This window comes from Rhea americana, unplaced genomic scaffold (genome assembly GCF_003343005.1).
Source record: "Rhea americana isolate MKP2758 unplaced genomic scaffold, rheAme1 scaffold_143, whole genome shotgun sequence".
Lineage (NCBI taxonomy): Eukaryota > Metazoa > Chordata > Aves > Rheiformes > Rheidae > Rhea > Rhea americana.
The window spans coordinates 326,500-344,446 of record NW_028185517.1 but is presented as its reverse complement, the minus strand read 5'-3'; the positions used below and the strand labels follow the sequence as shown (position 1 = coordinate 344,446).

General features: G+C 44.4%; 1 protein-coding gene across 1 annotated transcript in view; it reads right to left on the bottom strand.

The window, feature by feature from the left end:
* ACAP3 (ArfGAP with coiled-coil, ankyrin repeat and PH domains 3) overlaps positions 1-17,947 on the bottom strand; it is a 105,724-nt gene that overhangs the window by 11,028 nt on the left and 76,749 nt on the right. The window contains exons 12-26 of the mRNA XM_085298902.1: positions 16,422-16,534; positions 12,634-12,685; positions 12,082-12,182; positions 11,543-11,654; positions 10,702-10,910; positions 9,720-9,789; positions 9,499-9,593; positions 8,704-8,918; positions 7,950-8,054; positions 7,431-7,532; positions 3,583-3,675; positions 3,200-3,420; positions 2,932-3,041; positions 2,141-2,251; positions 1,970-2,031 (exon numbers count right to left, since the gene is read on the bottom strand). Coding sequence (XP_085155028.1) covers positions 1,970-2,031; positions 2,141-2,251; positions 2,932-3,041; positions 3,200-3,420; positions 3,583-3,675; positions 7,431-7,532; positions 7,950-8,054; positions 8,704-8,918; positions 9,499-9,593; positions 9,720-9,789; positions 10,702-10,910; positions 11,543-11,654; positions 12,082-12,182; positions 12,634-12,685; positions 16,422-16,534 — 1,771 coding nt within the window. The remainder of the gene's footprint in view (positions 1-1,969; positions 2,032-2,140; positions 2,252-2,931; positions 3,042-3,199; positions 3,421-3,582; positions 3,676-7,430; positions 7,533-7,949; positions 8,055-8,703; positions 8,919-9,498; positions 9,594-9,719; positions 9,790-10,701; positions 10,911-11,542; positions 11,655-12,081; positions 12,183-12,633; positions 12,686-16,421; positions 16,535-17,947) is intronic.

Genomic DNA, 17,947 nt, shown 5'->3' with positions numbered 1-17,947 from the left:
AAAAGGCATGAGAAAGCCAAAAGGCCAAGACAGAATTCAAGAACCAGATGGCACATACAGAAAACTGCGGTCTGTCTGCAGCAAAATCTGGGGCAGCACTTCCCTGAGGAAGCAGGGTCTCTCCTTGAACTGAGAGGACACACTAACAGAGTCCAAGTGGAGTTTCTCTACTGTTCTATTTTTAGACATGTGAGTGAACTCTGAGTACTGTTGGTTCAGCACCTGAGGGCAGAATTACATCAACAGAAATAAATCAATAGAGTAGTTTAATCCACCAAGGGCTGCAGCATGATAGCAACCAGTATAAAAAAAGTAAAGGAGCCAAACATGTATTGAATGAAAAATAAGATGAATGCATCCCTACAGGTGTAACACAAAAGGATTGGGAACTCTGCCTCATAACCTGTGTTCCTTGTAAGATCCTGATCCCTCAAGATCCCAGCATTTCCTGTAAGGCACTGCGACCCAGCTCCAGAGCCAGCAGCCCAAGCAGGAATAAAAACCAGGCGTGGACTGCCCTCCATGAGCCCTGAAGAACTCTGCCAATAGCAGTTGAAGGCATTCAGAAGGGGCTCTTATGGGAGTGCATTTCAGCTTGGCATCCAAATTCCCAGCCTGAGGGTAATCTGCCAGTGGTACGCATGCTCTGTAAGTCCTCCTAAGGGAGGACTACGTGGTTCCAGCATCTCAGCACAGGTACTGCGACATGGTCCCCAAAACACAGACCATAAAAATAGCAACAAAGTGCTCTGAGTAGAAACATGTTCCCCAACTCCAGCAAATAATAATACAAGAAAGAAACAAAAAGAAGATTCTGCTGGTCATTAGAATTGGGAAATTCCAGAGTCCCTGGGCCAGCTGCTGAGACGCTCAATTCATATGTTTCAGCATGCAGGGTTACACATGGAGGGGATACACATGSAAGCAGAAGTCTCCACAGAGATGCTAAGTCAAAAACCTGAAGTGACCAGGAAACAAACCAAACCAAACTCAAATTGCATCTTTCAGGCAGCCATTTAGGCAGTGGGAACTGGAATTGGCTTTTATTCCCTGACACAAGGCCCATCGCCAGCGACAAGCTTCTCCAAGCTTCAAAAAGTTAGCATTGCTGCTTCAGTAACAATGTGCTGACCACATCTCAGCCCAGGAAGCATATGAGCTATGGCTTTGACCAGCTAGCCACTAAGGGCCCCAAAGAAAGGAAGTGTGGCTGGTATAGTCCTGAGAGCATGTAAGGTGGGTCATTATCGCTCTCAATCCTAACTCTTCTGTTGTGCCTTCTGGAGCAAATGCCCCACAAAACAGTCTGTTCCTGGCTTAGAGGTCATAGTTTAGTTTTCGAAACTGGGCCCAGCAGCTTCTGGATGTTGCAACAGCCCCAGGCTGCTGGTCATGCTGCCAGGAGCRCTCCATGTCAGAATCCCTTCCAAGCAAACTGTTCAGACAAGAATTCAGTGCATAGTAACTGCTTTGCAGCAGAAATATGACAGGTTTGTCTGATCATATTGTTGGTGGATTTCTCCTAGTGATAGAAGGTTTCCTTTTCTTCTCTTTCTTCTCTGTTTTTAGTTTGTTACTTTGTTTTTTTAATGCTGAACTCTGGTCTTACGTACTTATCATACACGCAAGCCCACATGCCATGGTCTGTGGTTGCGCCCTAAGAYTCTCCTATATGAAATCAACCATCCAGTAGTCAAGCATGGTAACTTTATGCTATCAGGAAAGGTCCTTTCTCCTTTCTATGTGGATCTCAACCTATACGTGCAGGCATTAAAAACAGACCAATCTGCAAGAAACACCAATATACCAAAGGTGGGGCTCACAAGGCTTCTAGAAATCCAGCCCAACTTCAAGATAGCAAAGGGGAGGTGGGGGAGTTGTCACTAACACTCATCTATATTAAGGCTGATGAACTCCTGTATACACTTCCTGTACTGGAGCTCAGTAGGGCTGTTGCTGGGGTATTGACCTGGTTGTCCGAAGGGGCCCTCTGCTTCTCGCATTTCCTCATTCATTCGAGCCAGACGCAGCCTAGAGTGAAACAGAGGAAGAAGGAAAGAGGTTTGGTTATTCCTTCATGTTGGCTATTTTCAGGCAGTGTTCCTGCATTCAGGCACTGGGAAGTCACAGCTGCACTTACAAGGTAACTATATCTGCATTGGCTGCCTGGACTGCAATACTGAGTGGGTCCTGCCCATCCCCATCCACTGCATGCTGATTTGCCCCTCGCTTCAGGAACAAGCAGACCTGACTGAAGAAGGGAAAGAAAAGACCATCAGAGCAGAAATTTAGGCTTTACAATCCTCATACTGGTGCTGGCAGAAGGCACTATCCTTCCCTGGGCAAGCACTGCTCTCCTTGCCTGGGAAGGATCCCCTCTGAAGTCCTTTATGGGATGAAAATCTACTAGAGCTGCCAAATCTACTCATGGAAGTCTGCAAGGAGTTGGCCCATGTGAAAAGTAGGTCTGAAACTTATAGCTCCCTCCACTAACTTTTATCCAGAGTGGTTGCCCTGGCACCTACGCCCTAAGCTGGTCCATTGCATGGGAGAAAGTTCACAGGGGTAAGAATTTGGGCCTTTGCAGAAGCCCAGGACAAGGGATAACCTCTGTAGTTCCATAATCCTCAGAGAGTTTATCGATGAGTTTTGCTTCTCTTTTCTCTTATACTGGTCTAAAACAGGAACGATTGCACTGCAGTGGAGAAATAAATTTGCCTGCAGGATCCCATTTACCCCCACCTATCATCATGGGTGCAATTACCCTTAGCACATCAACAGGCAATTGATGTAAGCTATAAAAAGGCATGCTTGGAAATTATCAGTTCACCAAAACCCAGTTCCCTGGGCCCCTCCTGACTCTGTGTGTTAACCCTGCATATCCATCCCACAGTGACAGAGCCTATCAAAGCAGTGTGCGAAAAAAATTACCCAGTATGTCCCAGGTATGTAGCATGGTGCAAGGGAGCCCGGCCCCGGATATCTCTTTGGTTAACATCTGCTCCATTCTGCAGTAGGAATTCACAGGCAATCAAAGAACCCTGAGAAAGTAAATGGAAATTTCTAAGTGAATTCAGCCAGTAGCATGGAGATGGGACATAAGCATGCACCATGCCCATTGTTAGTGCACTCTGAACTGGGCTGAAATCCTCACACTCCCAAATACAGCCTTCCAGCCACAGCCACCAGCACAACCTACCCCCATCACAGCTTGAATCAGAGGAGTTTTGTTTTCGTCTTCATCATTAACCCAGTTGACCTCAGCACCATGTGCCAGCGCTTCTGCCATGAGAGGCAGGTTTCGAGCCTGTGCTGCTTTGTAGATCAGCACACCAGGATGAAGCTCCCTCAGGTCCTCCAAATCTGATGCTTCCTGTTCAATCTCTGCCTCACCACTTGACTCTTCTGACACCTCGCACTCTGAGAGTGAGAAAGGAATGGGGGAACATGACTCAGAAGCTTGGTATTTACAATTTTCTGTGATCCCAGTTATTCTTGGCACCAGATGGGCCTGACCATCTGTCCTGCCTTCACTCTAGCTGCCTCCCCACATTCCATCAGCATCCTATGTGTGACACCCACCTTCTTCTGTCACACTGTCCACCACTGAGCCAAATACCAGGATATCAGTGCTGCCATCTGTGCTGCCTCCAAGCCCACTGTCACTGCTCAGACCTGCAGGGCCAACAAAAGACAAACAAAGATCATTTTAATATGCTGGCAGCCCAGCATATGGGACAGTGAGACCACAGAGGAAAAGGGCAATGCAGAAAATCTGCACTGGGCACTACTGCCAGGGTGGAGCTACCTCATTTAGCCCCACTCAATAAAACCTCAAGGGAAAACTGCAAAGCCTTATGGAGTCCATGGCCTTACACTTCCCTTCATGCAGAGATATGCCATCATTTCCATGGCACTACGGTGTGTTGAGAACAGTATTTGCCACAATCTATGAGGGACGCCGTGGAGTAGACTGAAGCAGAGCAGCTGCAGAGACAGCTTTGCAGATAATACAATGTCATAAGCAAATAAAGACACTTCTCTGCTTTTACCAATAATAATCTTAGTTCCCCCTCTATTTGAGCTCTCCCAGAGCTTTTCAGCTGTCACTGGGCCACGTGCTAAAACATCGCCCTTGTAGCAGACTATTGGCCATGACTGGGTCAAGTAGTATCAATAATAAATATCTCATGTCAAACTCTTCAGGCATTGTCCATTGGCTGCTTCACCTTCACAGATGCCCACTCCCTTTCCCCAACGTGCTTCCCACCTTCAGTGCTAGGGTGGTGAATGTTACAAAGCTGCTGATTACATACAAAGAATGGAGTCACAAAGAGATGAGGCAACCTGACCAAGGACACACAGCGTGTCAGTGGCAGAGCAACTTTGTACCTTTTCCACTTGCACCTAGAAGCAGCAATAAAAATAAAAATAAAAAAACAGAGGAGAAAAGATGACAAAAAAGAAAAAAAGTACGCATGGGATTTACCCATACATCACCTCCATCCTGACAGATGCCCCCTTGGGAACTCTGGCTGGGCTCAGCTTCCTGCTGCATTTAACTTGCCAATGACTGTCAGGGTTGGGAAGTGTCCTTCTCTTTCCCATCCCAGAACTCAAGAGTTGAAGCCCCTATGATCTACACCAAGACAGACTCAAATCGCTGTGTTTAGAAAGAAAAATAAGTCAGGTGGTACCTGGCAACATGTTTCTAAAAATATGAGCTGAGTAGCCTTGGCAAAGAGCACCTGCAGGGAAGCCTGCAAGAACTAAAGATGTCAGCCTGGAAAACCATAGCAGAACAGGGCACCTTATCCTTAAAGGCTGTCTATAGACATCTTCAGAGCTTGAGCTTAGATTAAGAATAGTCTCTCAGAATCACTAGTCCTCGAATCATGGCTCACAACTAATCCTTCAACACTGTTCAAAAGCCAACAAAAGAAACCAGTGCTGACACAGCCCTTTGCACTGTGGTAGCTCTATGTTGTTGCAGTTGGGCCAGATTGACAAACTCTGCTACTGGGCTTCAGCCAGCTTTCCAGAGGCTCACATTTAAGAGTGAAGTCACTTGAAGTGTTTACTTGAAGTGTGAAGTTACTAACCTACCCAAAACCAGATTCACATCAAATGTGAAAATGTGGAACAAAAATGCTCACGTCTCCTCCTTCTCTAGCAGAGTGATATCATCTATGGAAAACATGAACCCACACTAACTACTGCAACATCTGAACACTCCTAAAAGTGGAATCCAGATCCACAAAATAACATGAGTTGAACGTTACACCCTTCTCAATTGCAGTGATGAAAAAGCCAGTCTCAAAGTCATCACACAGCATCTCACTTTGAGGCTGGGCACTCCAACAGCTTTCTACCAGTGCAGTCAGGACAAGGATACATCTCAGAGATGTTCAGCTGCTAGCTTGAATATCTTTCATGTGATTTGCATCATTCAGAAGAAAACTGGCTCACAGCCTGCCCACAAAGCATGTCACTGCATTACTGTCTTTCAGTAAAATCATTTCAGAGACTGATGGCAAAAAAAAGAAATACGAATGAGAAGAAAACTAATCTCATTTAATTCATATGATAAATCATTTAGCACTAAATATTTTGGGCCAGATTCTAATCTGGTACCTCAGTATAGATCCAGCCTTGTAAGATCAGATCCTTGTCAGATCCACACACATACATATTCATACACAAGAACAGATCTAATCGGAACATGAAACATCTAACACTTTATTGTATGTTGTCAGTACTACATTAATAGAAAATAATCAGCACTACATTAACGGAAAATTTCCATTATATCCATTAAATTAGTTTCAACTAGATCTGTAGTTCTCTAGATTGTTTTTCAAAGCAACTGGTATTTTTTTCATACAATGATGAACAATTTCCTCAGTATACAGCATGAAGCAGTTGCCTTCTGACCTCTTATTTAAAAGAAGGAACAAGTATTTGGAGCAGTATGTTAATTACTACCAATCCACTATTATCTCCTTACAGTGCACTCACACTCAGGAGGCATGAGATGTCCCAAGCACCTCAGAAAGGGACCCCAGATAGTCTTCTGTTATAAAAATAAAACATCCATAAAATTAACAGTAATATCACTCAGAGCATGGCATGGTACAGAAAAGTACCTCTGCTTTGTCAGTACATTCACTCATGCCACAGACCATAGACATTCCAGTCCTAGTTGTGTGCTGGGCAAAAGCTTCCATTTGCATTGACCTGTACCAAGCTGTATGGCAGATCTTCATGAGAAACTAGAGTTCAGACTCAAGACAGTGAGTCTCCCGGCTACAGATAGAGTGGAGAAGATTATTTCTGGCAAAAGAATTTGAAGGATTTTGCTTCTCTTCTGCTTTTTTCTTATTCAAATTCATTCATTGAAGGGTGTTGGAGACAGTCCAATGCTTATTACAGGTAATGAATATTCAAAAGATAAGGTATTCGGATTGGGCTTGGGAACTTCATGATTGGGTGAACGCAGCTCCCAGGAAAGGTCCACAGTGGCTTATACTATGTATATCTTCTTTGGATTTGCTGAAAGAACAATTACTGCTGCTTTTTGCAGAAAGCAAACACTCTGCACTGTGAGACTCTGCTGCCCCTTACGTCAGTGTAAATAAAGAGCGACTCCAGTGAGATACATGTCTGTACTCTTGGTTTGCAGAAAAAGCAAAAAGGGAGAATCTGGCTCATAGCACACGACTGTTAATATGTGAAAATATTCTAGTTCTGTTGCCACTGAATGAAAAATTCCTATTTTCTTCTACAGGAAGAATGCTGTTGCTGAGCAGCAATGAAGCCCTGTATCTCCAAGTATTTACTCTTGCAACCAAGTTGACTAATGCTGAATTTCTTGAAACTAGAATACCCTTTAAGGCACTAAATCAGACAAGTACTTAAGGTACATGCTTCATTGATTTCAAGAGGAGATAACATGAAAAAGGAAAGCCTGTGATTTTCTTTTAGGCTAACTCAGAACCTTAAATACTTTTTGTAAGCTCGTACAATCACAAGCAATTGAATTAACAAATTTTAAGAATCTGCTGCCCCTCAGCTTAAGTGCAGTAACAGACCATGCTCCTAGTCCATGACAAATTCGGAGCATTTGAAGAAAATGCCTAATACTTCCTGTTTGTAATGGTCTACCTGCACATGCAAGATCAGATTCTGTATATCATCTGAGGGACAGTTGTTTCTTTAAGATGTAGTAACTCAATTGCTGGAAACCCTATGAGGCTTTTTGTCTTTCAGAAGCCTGCCAGCCTGCCATTCCTCCAAGAGACTGGTTKTGTATGAGTTCCAATCCTTTGGTTGAAAAGATATATATATATATAGCTGCCTCTGATGTTTTACTTGAAATAAGTAAAATTTGGGTGTCTCTTTTGCTGCTAGCTGCCAGAGCGTCACCTTACCTCCGTCCAGGAGGAACGGCGTACCGCTCCCACCGGGACCAATGCCACTGCCACTCCATAGGCCACCTGCTAGCGGATGCTGCATAGAGATGTGGCTGGCACCTAGAGGAAGGTGGACGGAACATGAGGGGAATTCATTGTCACAAACAAAAAAAATGTCCATAGCAGGACTTGCTAAAAAAAGAAAAATAAACTAAATCAAAACCAGAAAAAGCTGATAGAATGCATAGGCTGGAATGAAAAGATGTGGGAAAAAACTCCCATCCACCAGAATGCAAATACTAGGCACTGACTGTACAGAATATTAAGTTAAATGCACTAAAGAGCAATGGGTTGGAGTTTGTGCATATAACTCCTCATCACTCCCCTGAAATATTTACCCAGTGTGTGTGATTTGGTCAATCAGCTACCTCTCCATCGAGGCCAATACCTTGCCTTCAAGTCTGGTACAATGCACATGCCCTAGAAGATGTGGGAGGCAAAGCATGTCAGAAGCATGCTTGCTTTCTTTGTACTTACTGCGCGGGCCAGAGCCAGCACCAGTGTCAAAGTAGGAGAAGAGAGAGTCCAGCTCATCAGGGCAGAAGAGAGAATCTCGCCGGAACTTCCGYTCCAGGGTGGCTGCTATTTTAGGCAGAGAGAATTTAAAATACATAGTTAAAAACAAGCAAATGAAAAAACAAAACAGACAGTTCTGCAGCTGAAATATATACTGCATATATATGCAGTTTGCACAGGCTGAGCTTGCACGTCCAATCTATATCAGATGTGTTCAGTACCATAACCATCTTCAGACAAACTATCAAGCAGTAACAAAGGACTGCCCATAGGCARTGGTGCACTGTAGGCCAACAGTTAATCCAGAGAAATTTGGGCAGCCAGAACCCTTCAGGAGCATGGCCTTCAGTACAGACTGAGCAGGTGAAAAAAAAATTCTTGGTTTGTTTTTATTTTTTGAAACTTATTGAAAAGCAGGAAGCAGCAATACAAAGGAAACATCCTAGATAATTAGAAGCTGTTGGCTCATCTAATGTAATGATCTCCTTCAAACACAAGAGGCTCCTCAAGAAGATTGAAAATGTTAGTAAATGGCTCTAAAAAGCCATGGAAGGTTTGTACAATAGCATTTTTGTTTATATCTCTGTCAGGTTGCAGGCCATAGAGAGAGACAGGGCTATATATGTTATTAGGGCAGTTGTGCAGACATCAGCAAAGAGTGATGGGCAGGCAAATACAGCTTTGTACGGGGAGTGGGACAAACGAGGTTCCCTACCTGATGATAACGTGGCTGGTGATGCATTGCCTGCTTCATGGCGGTACTTTCTTCGAGTCGTGGGTGCTTTTGTGGTGCTGTTGTGCCTCTGGCACTTCTTCACACACCAGCGCCGAGGTTTCCTCTCATTCTCTGTCAGAGCCTCCCCATTTGGCAGCTTCTTAAGGAATTTCTTCTCCACATACTTCACTTTGATCCAGGTTTCCTTGTCCTGCCTAAGGGGAGAACAGCATAAAACTGTGTATAGGGTCATATGGCTCACCTAAAGCAAACAGCTACACAGAAATGAGGTTGCTCTGGGTGATTTTATCAACCCAACTCTGAGTTCTAAAAGCCAGCAAGGACTGTATGAAGGAGAAAGAGTTTCTTAGGCCTCAAAATATTTCTCACTTTAAAGTGTAACTAGGAGGTGAAGTAAGTAACTGAGAGTGGGACAGGATATTCAACCCCAGGTGATAGCTTGTACTTCAGCTAAACTTATTTGCAAGGTCTCAGAGAAGGTGTAAACCCAGCAAGCCCTAACTCCCAAGCACATTTCATCACACTGCTGGCTGGTAACAGCACACTTCTTTGAGAGAGTCGAGCTCAGGTCAGCTGCAGAAGTGAGCTGAAGCATATGTACCAACCATGCCCAAGCCATCTAGGCCACAAGGATGAGAGTCTGGGCTCTCACTAAGGTGCCACCCACACTTGCAATCTGGTTTTCCGGAGAACTCAGGGTAGAGGGTTTGCTGGAGTGGGGGATGGATACCTTTCCACAGGGCTGTGAGGATCAGTGTGTATGCTCAGACTCACCTGGAGCTCCCTGCTGTAGGTTTCTTAAGTCCCAACTCATCACACTGTGCCTCATATATCTGATTCATAGTGCTATTTCCGAGCTCACACATCAGCTACAATGAAACAGGGAAAGAATGAAACGTTCAGATGAAGAGTTACCTTCCAATTTATTCCTGCAACCAAGTAAGACTCTCTCTACATCTGCCTTCTGACTCTTGCCATTAAAAGTCAACACTTACCTTCAGTAACTCTGGCTCCCAGGAATCCAGCGTGAGAGACCGGACTTTTGAACAGTGAACACCCAGACTCCTATTTGTCCAAGAGGAAAAAAACGGTTACAGGCCTTAAAACAAAATTGCTCATACATCATAAGATGAAAAAAATCAGTACAGTTCTTATGCTTATACCTCTCTATATACACACCTATAGCAGAGGCTTATGTTCATATAAAACAATTCCCTTCCAATAAGATATTCTTCTGTACTATCTGCTGCAGAATCATCCCATTTTATTCCCCTTGTTTTTTAAATCTCTAGTAAGTCTTCCTGGTTATTAAACGCCGAATGCAGAAGAGTTTCCCTACCTGAGTTTCCCTACCTGAGGTGCATAACACTGTGTGTCTATGATGGCTCACTAGCGTGCACTGTTAGTGAGAGCAGGCTTCTGCAATTCATTTTGCTGGTAGAGGTGGTGTACACTCGTATGACATTTTACATATAGAAAGCAGGCACAAGGATTATTTCTGTCATGTGTAGAAAGTGAAGAATCACAGAYGGTGGGAGGTAATTTTCTCAGTGTTATAATGAAAATCTAGTACAGTGGGAAAAACAGTCAGCAGTCCTGTTTCAATAACTCAACCTTTTGTAAGTGCTACAAATGCATCAGGGAGAGAAATACTTGCTCTGCCTTTCGAAGTGCTAAGTATTATCACCACAGCCAAAGGATTACTATTCAGGCTGTTTATGTTGCACTTTGGGCTAGACTGCACTTTTCTCTGCTATGTGAGCTGCCAATACCAACTACTGCACCTGTACGGGAAAGAGAGTGTTTCACATATGCGCACATGGATGTACCTGCACATGCAAGTATTGTAGCAAGCTGTTACTACTGAATCTATCTGTACAAATATAACAGTCAGCCATAATTCAGTCTCCACTTCCAGCAGTTTATATTCCATGTCTCTAGTTGGCAGCACAGAGCACACACACATGCATGCAGTACCTGTGGATACCAGAGCACTCAATACACAGCAGAATACCCAGGTTGATACTGGCCCAGCGGGGATCTGGCTGACCACAGTCACAACACTGATCATTCCCAGGGATGCTTTGAACTCTCTGCAAGATGGTCTCCCCTTTCACATTGCGTTCCCGAGAGTCAGTAGCAGAATCAATGCTGCTAGTGGATGGAGAAGCAGTCCGATCCAGCCTCTGCAGGGAGAAAAGGATTCTAGGATCTGCATAATATTGTGGAAGGAATCAGAACTTTGCAAAGTACAGGCATTGGTAGAAAGCATTAGCTAAAGAGGAATGAACTGCTGCTAGTCCAAGAAGGGAAAGTGTAAAGCCTCATCAATCTCTGTTGAGTAACAATGGGAACAACAGGGACAATAAACCACTTTAATGTGCTACTGAAGTCTGCCACGAGATGGTGCTTCATCCTTTCTCTGCTCTAGAGGACAGACAGCCCACAGAGCATCACGTAGGACACAACCTCAGATATCTGCTACCATGATGCCTTGCATTTGTCCCCCTTAGGGAGCAAGCAGGAGAACATAATTTCTAAGGGAAGAGTAATTCAGAGAGGCATGGCAAGAAGGTGAAGATGTTAAGACAACACTAATTTAAAGCTTTGCCTTTTCCTCCTGACCAACTTTGTAAGCATAGCTTAGGTTGGTGACCAGTTGTTGGCTTTGAGCTAGCACTGCCATCTGTGCTCCCTACCRTGAGGGCAGAGGAGTACTTCCACGTGGTCCAGCCACCCACATTGGACTGGTCAGCTCAAAAGCCCACTACCAGGGCTCTGAGACACAATTAGGGATCTTCCCTGGCCCTTCACTTACTTCAATGTAATAGCTGTCAGGACTCTCCCGGTAAGCAGAAGCAATGCTAGCTTGAACAGCCTGAATCCAGGCTTGACGCAGCTTTTCTGAGTCAGCCTGTAGCATGCAACTCCTGCAAGGAAAAGAAGTGAGTTGGGAGAAGTAAAGTGGCAGGACAAAACTGTTGCACTTCATCCTCAGCATAGCCTTTCCAAGGGGGCAATGCTTCAACTTAAGAGGCAAAAAGGGCAAAAAATAATCTTATAAGGCTTGCACTATAGGGGTGCTCCCTCTTCAAAAACTCCAGGCAGGCTTGCCAGCCAGTTTGAAAAGCTGACCATTGCTAGCTTCACTGCCTACGCATATATTAGGTTTGGGTGGCCTAACTTCTGATTTGGCTGATGTCTGCTGAACTTCACGGGGACTCTGGAGTACAGGCAAAGGTATCTCCCAGTCAACACTGAGGAGCCCAGGGAAGCATCTGCTTGAAGCTAATCTCTTGCAATTCCATGCACAGTCCAGCTACTGTGAGGATGGCCTGGGAAAACTACCAAACTTACTTGGTAGGTGAGACGACCTCAAAGCAAAAYCTCCTCTCTATATCTTCACATGGCTTGACAGTACAGAGCCGCAGGTCTTCCACCACTACTGTGAGGACATCCTGAAGGGGAGAGAACAGGTGGCTTTGTCCAACTCCCTGAATCAGTGCCATGATCTGGCTTCCTGGAAAACTCCTCCCCAAACCCTGCTGTTTAGCAAATACTGGGTCCAGGATCCAGGAATAACAGTCAGCCCGCTATGGGATCACTAGGGTGATGGGAAGGAGCTGTATCAAATCGAAGCATGCGACAACAAGCAGATGAAGTGGCAGGTTTACTGGGGGCTTCACCAACTTCTGCTAAGCAGCAATCCTTAGATCCCTGCAAATACCACCCACCACCACTCAGTTCTCAGCACAGCCTGACCTCAGAATGTAATAATGCCTGAATGGGCTTGTTGTCCCTCTGATCCAATCCCTCCTTCCCCCCAATGCAATGCAGAGGTCCTCAGCAGAGGAGGACATCAGACAAATTGGCTAAGCTGACAGTGCCATGTGGGGCCATCTCACCGACCTTTAACTTTTTCTGGTACACCAGTTGGCTGTTCTGTATGGAGAACCACCTCCTGAGGAAAGAGAGGGAGAGAGAAAGAGAGAGAGAGAGATCTTAGCTATGAACAGCAACAGAGGTATAGGGGAAGAGGCAGTACCTCTTGCCCTGCAAAATGGGATACTTCTGCATTTGCAAAGAGTGTCATTTATTCCAGGAAGCAGGAAAAATACTAATGTGGTAAGAAAAGTTCCCTTCTCTCCAGTACTCTCTCCTTCAGAGAATAAACATAGAATTTACACCCTTAAGGAATGACTTTTTTGGCACTGAGATGCTGTGGTAACAAGTGTCCTAGATATGTCAACGTATATGAAGACAGAAGGAAGGAAGGAAGGAAGGAAGGAAGAGGAATAGGGCTGTCCTATATTGCTCCCTTGGATTTCCAGGGCAGAAGTCTGCACATGTGCATTGGTCCTGGTGCAGGTAGTAAAATCAGTACTTGTGTGACACCGGTTAGGGCTGGACAGACCTGCACAGTAGGCACATCTCACACTTACTGGAAAGGCTGGATTACTTGCACATGCCATGCCTGACACAGTGTGCCTCCAAGCATGCTGTCCCAGAGAAACCCAGAAATTCCTCACCATCATTAAGAGCTTTGCAGAAAGGAAAAAGAAAAACCCATCTCAGAAAACCCTGCTAGCTGGCAACCCTGCAAAGAACGCTGGAGGAAGTAAGGTCAATGGTTGCACACCTTGCTGCTTATCTAGGCTATCCTACTCACCAGGCTGAAATTTCTGTATCCATTATTGACTAATGTAGACCAAACTGAACGTTAAGGCTCCTATTATCTATGGCTAGTGTAGGGATAGCTTTATCTGAAGGTAGTCTACCTTCTTGGGAGGGCAACAGACCACCAGATACTGGCTTTCTACTAAAATACAATCGACAGGGGTCCGCACGGTGCTGACAGCAGAGAAAATTCCCAGGTGTATTAATCTTCAGTGCTATATCCAAACCCCCAAGTTGTTTCCTCATTTCAGGATCCAGCCTATGATTTAGCAACTTGATTATCTTCTTGGAGGGCAATGAAAGCTGTGAGCACTGCTAGACTTCAGGAAAAATGTACTGAAAATCTTGAGCATAAAGAATCAGAGAGGCTTGGAGCAGGCTGTTATTTACAGCATGTATCACATGCTCGGTTTGCAAAGGAACAGGGCTCGCTGGCAAAATGAGATGAGACAAGATTCTCTATCATCTTTGCTGAGAAATTAAACAGAGAGATAAAAGGCAACAACAATAAAGGACTCTATCTGTGGAAAAGGGGAATACAGATAACTGGAGGCCATTCCATCTACATGGGAACCCCTTTTGATCAATTGTGAACTCATCTAGTTCTGCAACTCTCTGAGCTGCAGAAAGTGGTCTATGCTCAAAGAGCTCTGTTTTCACATGAAGATGAGTAGAATATTTGTCTCTCAAGGTTTTGTTTTTGCTCCCGGTTCTTGCAGCCCCGTTCTCCTGTTCTGCCAGGCCAGAGCAGGCATCACTGCCTGGTGCTTGCTCTTAGCCTGAGCTCCTGAACTGTGGGTTGTGCTGTTCTCTCCACTTGCACCTTCCCCCTCACAGTGTGGGGGAGTCGTTAACAGTGAATAGCTGAGTAACACTAGGAAGATCACATGAGTAAGTTATGGGAGCTGTGAATGCCTGAGATGTGGGTAGATATTGCTAAGAGTGGGTGGGAATGCCGGGACAGAGATGGCTGTGAGGAGGATATAGACTATGGATAACTGGAATGTAGGAGAATACAGGGAAGATAGCTGGGATGTGGGGGAGATGGAAAACTTGGAGYCTTTGACACATAAGCATTATGTCAAATGTCTGGGAAACCAGAAGACCTCAGAGGGTCATGTTCCCTCCAGGATAAGTGCCCTTTGCAGCAGCCCTTGAATTCACAGCCAGGAAAAGGTAGTTACTTGTAACTGTTCATCTGTTACAGGAGTCAAGCTTTTGAGGCACAGATCTCAACGCTATCCTGACATACCTTTTTGCTCTGCAGAAACATATGGTGTGCAGTAGAAGCAGCCATGACAGAGATCAAGGACTGAGGCAATACTTTGCTTAGAAAACACCAAGTAGAGTGTTTTCCCTTCTAAAAGGCTGACAAATTCAGCCAGGATACCTTCTGATGCAACAGCTTGTGAGCACTGAGACCAAACATCTGATACACTGGGCAGTAGCTGGTGTTGCGGCTTCTGTTTCCTCGAAGTGCAGAGATAGTACTTAAATGTCAAGGGACCAGAGAGCCTGAGGGATGGAAATCTTACGCTTAGTATCAGGCAAGGTTTGAGGAGAAGAAATGACTAACCTATTCACAGATTTCTAGCAATTTCAAGTCTCTTGCCTGTCCAAATATAGGCAGTTTCTGTGCATACCATGGACTGTTCAGTGAATCATTTAATTTCAAAGTCCAATGCTAGCAGATCTCCACCTTGCTGTGGTGTATACTCTGAAAGTATCCAATAGCCAAATACAGGATTTCCTAACACTCTATCATTTCCCTGTTACCTGAGAGGAGGAAATGTGGGTTAAAGAGGCATTGATTTCATGCATTAGAAACCAACTGCAGGAGTCTGAATCCTTCTTTTAATTGCACAACTATAAACGAAACCCAGTGATTGTCTCAAGGAAAACTAAACACACAAGCATCAAGCAAGGCAAGAACATGAAACCTTCTTTGCTTGCACTTTCCCAAGGTCTCTGAGAACTGTGGAGCCTGCATGACTAGTGCAGGAGGCATATACGAGTCTGGCATTCCCAGTGACGCATCAGCTGAAATATTTATAAGTGACTAAGAGCAGGGTCAGCGCACAAAAGAGCCATCTCAGCTCCCTACAGCACACTGGTATTTCCACACTCACATCTCTCTCCCTTCAACAATAGATCAGTTTGATTCTAGCAGCTCTTGAAAACAGTGCCTGTCTCCCTATGTTAGATGTTCCTCTTGATGGTTATGAATTTACAGCTTCCCAAGGGCAAGACTCCAGCTGCTTTGTGTCCTATTTCCCCTCATGGAACCTGGTCATTGTTCCATTATGGAAGGCACTCAGAGACACATTTTCAAGCATTTACTAAGATGTAGCAAATCGTGGGCTGACACATTTCCTAATGCAGCCTGGGAGGAATATTCCAGTTTGCAAAAAGAAGCACATTCATTTTAATGCAAGAAAATAATAATCACTTTTGTAAAATACAAAGCAACCAGCTCTTTACTGAATACAACCTCTAAAATACCAGTATCAAAAACACTGCAGAGTGTGTGGCTTTGCATGTTTGGCAAATATGAGTTAAGGGGCACTGTGCTGCTAGGCAACTTATCTGATCTTTTACAGGCAGATGCTTATTTCTCTTCTGCTCTGAACTGACTTGACCCCACATAGCCAGGTAAGTGTGTTGATAAAGCTGTATTAATCCATCTGGATCTACTATTTTTCTCAGGAGGACTTACTTGCTCAGATGCAGTGTTACAATAACATGTCTTCTGGTTCTAAGCTTACTTTTGCCTGGAATGTTCAGAGAGTGAATACAGCAAACTCATGTCTACATGCAAAACACCCCTAAAAGAAAAATCTCTTTATATAGAAACTATCAAAACAACCTCACTTAACTATTTAGTTTGGAATCTTTCCAGTGACAATGACAGTTGTTGAGATCTTACCAAAGGTGAAAGGCATTCCTGTGCAGGCATCCCAGTAATAGCTATGTTCAGAGCCTTGGCCCAGTTATCAAACAGGATGTGAGTTACTACTCACCGATTCCATGTCTTGAAAGCATTGCTAGCTCTCTTGAAGAGGTAGCCTTCCATCACCACTCCATTGGGGGCATCAACATTAAACTCCACCTTTGAGTCATCATAGGAGAAGTCCTGCAGATAAAAAGAGAGTGAGACTCAGAACAAATGTACCTATGTCAATGAGCCTAATAAAAGCATCAAGAGAAGCACACCACCTCTAACAAGATCCTAAAGTGTAGGCACAGCCATTTCTCAGAGCACGTCTGTATACCTTAGCAGCCACAAACACCAATGATGAATAATTTTCATTCCAGTAAGCTCATCTGTCCCTATTGTTTGGAGAAAGTGCAATATATGCCATATACCTCCMGTGGTAGCTGATAAGGAGAAAGGTAGTTAGCTTGGTATCTTGCCAGCTAGAAGTTCTCAATCTTTGGGGCAGTCTGCAATGGAGAATAAACTGATGGAGGTGCTTTTCAATGGCCAAGTGAGTCTGCACTGCTGCTGCCTCTCTGTCCTGTAGGGGGCCAGAAACAGGTCAAATCTCAGCCTTTTCACACAAGGAAAACAGACATGATGATTTCCAACAGGGAAGCAAGATTTATCAATCCTGTTTTCATTAGTTATCATCATATGCCATCTTCAATCTGTGCTCGCTCATTTCTCTATGCTATCTACACTATGCTATTCTACCAGTCAGAGATAATTTGTCAGGTTTGGATTGATTCACCAGACAGATCTTGTGGATTCTGACAGCTGGTACACAGGACACAGCTCAGAGTAGAGCAGCTGTTCCCACAGAATATGGGATTCTTCTCCCTGAGCTATGATCTGCCTCCTTCCCAAGAGAAACTACGTCATGGAACCTACATTTTCCCTTCTAACCTTGAGAACTAAGGCACTTGCTCTCTTTGCACACCAGTTTCACACTATTGATGCACTCTACCTACATCTCCCTGAGTGTAAATATTTTTCCCTGCAACACTTCATTCAGAGACCCAACAGTACAGTGAAATGCAGCCTCATTAACTTAAGTGCCTCTTGCAGTTCAGCATATGAAGACTTGTGCAATGTTCTGTTGCTAGGCAACATGTACTTCACTCCCATTAAGATGAGTTATTTTCATGTTCAGAGATGCCAGCTTGTCTAGGAGGTGTCATAATAATACTGATACAGAAGGAGGAGATACAACTGGACAGGACTGAGTCATTCCTTGGAAAGACAGCATGATGCCCAATTAGGCACTGGAAACTCTGCTGTAAGGCATCTAATTAAAAGGGGTCTGCACAGTCCCAAGTCTTCTTGCCATAGAAGGGGTGAATCCCATGGGGTCTCCGCTGCAGACRTCTTTCATGTACATATTACAAATAAAGGCTAGAGGGAATTTCCCTAATTTACAGCCACTTGAATCTGATTTCTGTACAGCTGCTCCAAAGTGAGACTTCCATAAATGTGACGAGAACCCACACTGTCTGCTTTATGGTAACTAATGCAAACATCCAAATAAGGATTTTGTTGAAAAGTATACAGCAAAGGGAGGACAGA